This window comes from Entelurus aequoreus, linkage group LG08 (assembly GCF_033978785.1).
Source record: "Entelurus aequoreus isolate RoL-2023_Sb linkage group LG08, RoL_Eaeq_v1.1, whole genome shotgun sequence".
Lineage (NCBI taxonomy): Eukaryota > Metazoa > Chordata > Actinopteri > Syngnathiformes > Syngnathidae > Entelurus > Entelurus aequoreus.
In genome coordinates, this window is record NC_084738.1 from 70,137,123 (window position 1) to 70,139,622 (window position 2,500).

The 2,500-nt window shown below is 38.2% G+C and overlaps 1 protein-coding gene across 8 annotated transcripts in view; it reads left to right on the plus strand.

The window, feature by feature from the left end:
* rnf157 (ring finger protein 157) overlaps positions 1 to 2,500 on the plus strand; it is an 83,265-nt gene that overhangs the window by 60,803 nt on the left and 19,962 nt on the right. For all 8 annotated transcript variants that reach the window (XM_062057199.1, XM_062057207.1, XM_062057203.1 and 5 more), the window contains exon 16: positions 2,235 to 2,285. In XM_062057199.1, the coding sequence (XP_061913183.1) occupies positions 2,235 to 2,285 (51 nt within the window). The remainder of the gene's footprint in view (positions 1 to 2,234; positions 2,286 to 2,500) is intronic.

Below are 2,500 nucleotides of genomic sequence, written 5' to 3' on the forward strand. Positions count from 1 at the left end.
AAGGCGCACCTAAAATCATTTTTCGACTATAAAGCGCACTTAAAATCATTTTCCGGACTATAAGGCGCACTTAAAATCATTAAAATCATTAAAATCATTAAAATTAATGCATTCCCGTTGCTCCGGTCTGTTTGTAAACTCATTACCGTATTTTTCGGACTATAAGGCGCACTTAAAATAATTTTTCGACTATAAAGCGCACTTAAAATCATTTTCCGGACTATAAGGCGCACTTAAAATCATTAAAATCATTAAAATTAAAATCATTAAAATGAATGCATTCCCGTTGCTCCGGTCTGTTTGTAAACTCATTACCGTATTTTTCGGACTATAAGGCGCACTTAAAAATAATTTTTCGCCTATAAGGCGCACTAAAAATCATTTTTCTGACTTTAAGGCACACTTAAAATCATTAAAATTAAAATCATTAAAATTAATGCATTCCCGTTGCGACGGTCTGGTTGTAAACTCATTACCGTATTTTTCGGACTATAAGGCGCACTAAAATAATTTTTCGACTATAAGGCGCACTTAAAATCATTTTTCAAACTATAAGGCGCACTTAAAATCATTAAAATCATTAAAATCATTAAAATCATTAAAATCATTTTCTCAAAACTCGACAGTGCGCCTAATGTGCGGAATGATTTTGGTTGTACTTACCAACCCGCAAAGCTATTTTATTTGGTACATGGTGTAATGATAAGTGTGACCAGTAGATGGCAGTCACACATAAGAGATACGTGTAGACTGCAATATGATGGCAGTCGCACATAAGAGATATGTGTGGACTGCAATATGACCCAAGTAAACAACACCGAAATTGTATATGTCCCATTGAAAATATAGAACATTACACACGGCGCTAAAAAAATCTATCAAAATGTTTTAACACGACTTTGGTAAGCTATGAAGCCACACCGCTTGATGGATTGTACTGTGCTTCAACATAGGGGTATTATTATGGTGTGTGTATAAGGTAAGACATATTATCTGGCATTTTCTTTCACAATATAATGCAAAAGCAACTTTTCTTACCTTCTGGTACCTGCTGATCTGTATTTGGGATCTGCATAAGTCCTGAAAATGTGTGCGCATCCGCCTTTGTAGTCCGTGCCGACACCGTAGTCGATAAGCTTCTTCCTTTTTTCTATCTTCTTGTTATGGGACATTCATCGTCCGCTGTTGCCATTTCTAATATAAAGTAGTGTAAAGTTCTTACTTATATCTGTCAGTAAACTCGCCATGAAAGCGCTAAAACATACCGGTGTAGTGAGTTTACATTATTCACCCAAGGAACTTTAGTTATTAGAGAGTTCCGGTCGGACGTTTTTTTCACGGGACACATTTCCGGCGTTGTTGTTGTTGCACTAGTGAGCCACGGATGAGGAGATGCTGCTCCGTTATTGATTGAAGTAAAGTCTCAATGTGTCATGATCCGTGGCCCGGATCATGTTTTGTTATTTTCTGTTAGTTTTGGACTCGCCTAGTTCCTGTTTGTGCACCTCTGGGTTTGTTTTAGTTCCCATGGGGATTAATTGGGTTCACCTGCCTCTGGTTAGTGGTCGGCACGCATCCCTTTTGTTTGATCCCTGTATTTTGTATCTCATCCAATGATTAATGGACAATAAATCATGTTCCTACCTGCACGCCTTGTCCGGAGTGGTCCGTCTGCATCCCGGGGGAACAAACCCCGCAGTAAGCTGCAAACCCCCCGCCGTGACAGAATGTCATTAAAACAGTTAGCTCCATCTTTTTAACACTTCTTCCACCCCCGTCCTTGCACGCTACACCGCTACAACAAAGATGACGGGGGAGAAGACGCTGTCGGAGGTGAGCCACGTCAATAAGACCGCCCACAAAATCCTGAAGAGACTGTCAGAAAGCGGCTTGAAGATGATCAGTAAAACATCATCTATGCAACATTTTGACCAAAGAACCACCATTACATGTTATGTAGACCACAAGGAAGTCTTTTACATTTAGAAAAAAAAATCATAATATGACTCCTTTAATGCGCCTTATAATCCGGTGCGCCTCATATATGAAAAAAAAGACCTGAATAGACCCGCTCGTCGGCAGTGCGCCCTATGGTCCGGAAAATGCGGTACTCGTAATAAAGGGGTATATGAAAAGTGGGACGTTGTAAAACCGAGGTACCACCATATCCTGAAAATCTCCTTACCGGACCTTTTATTCGATTTTTTTGACACTTTTTGGTTTCACTTCTCAAGGAGCCAACAGAGCTGAACTACTCTGCGGTGATGGAGGAGCAGGACTCAGAGGTGAGCATCATATGATGACATATTATCAGGGTGTCCAAACTTTTTCCACTGAGGGCTGCACACTGAAAAATGAAAGCATGCTGGGGCCATTTTCATATTTTTCATTTTCAATATTAATATGTATATATATATATATATATATATATATATATATATATATATATATATATATATATATATATATATATATATATATATATATATATATATATATA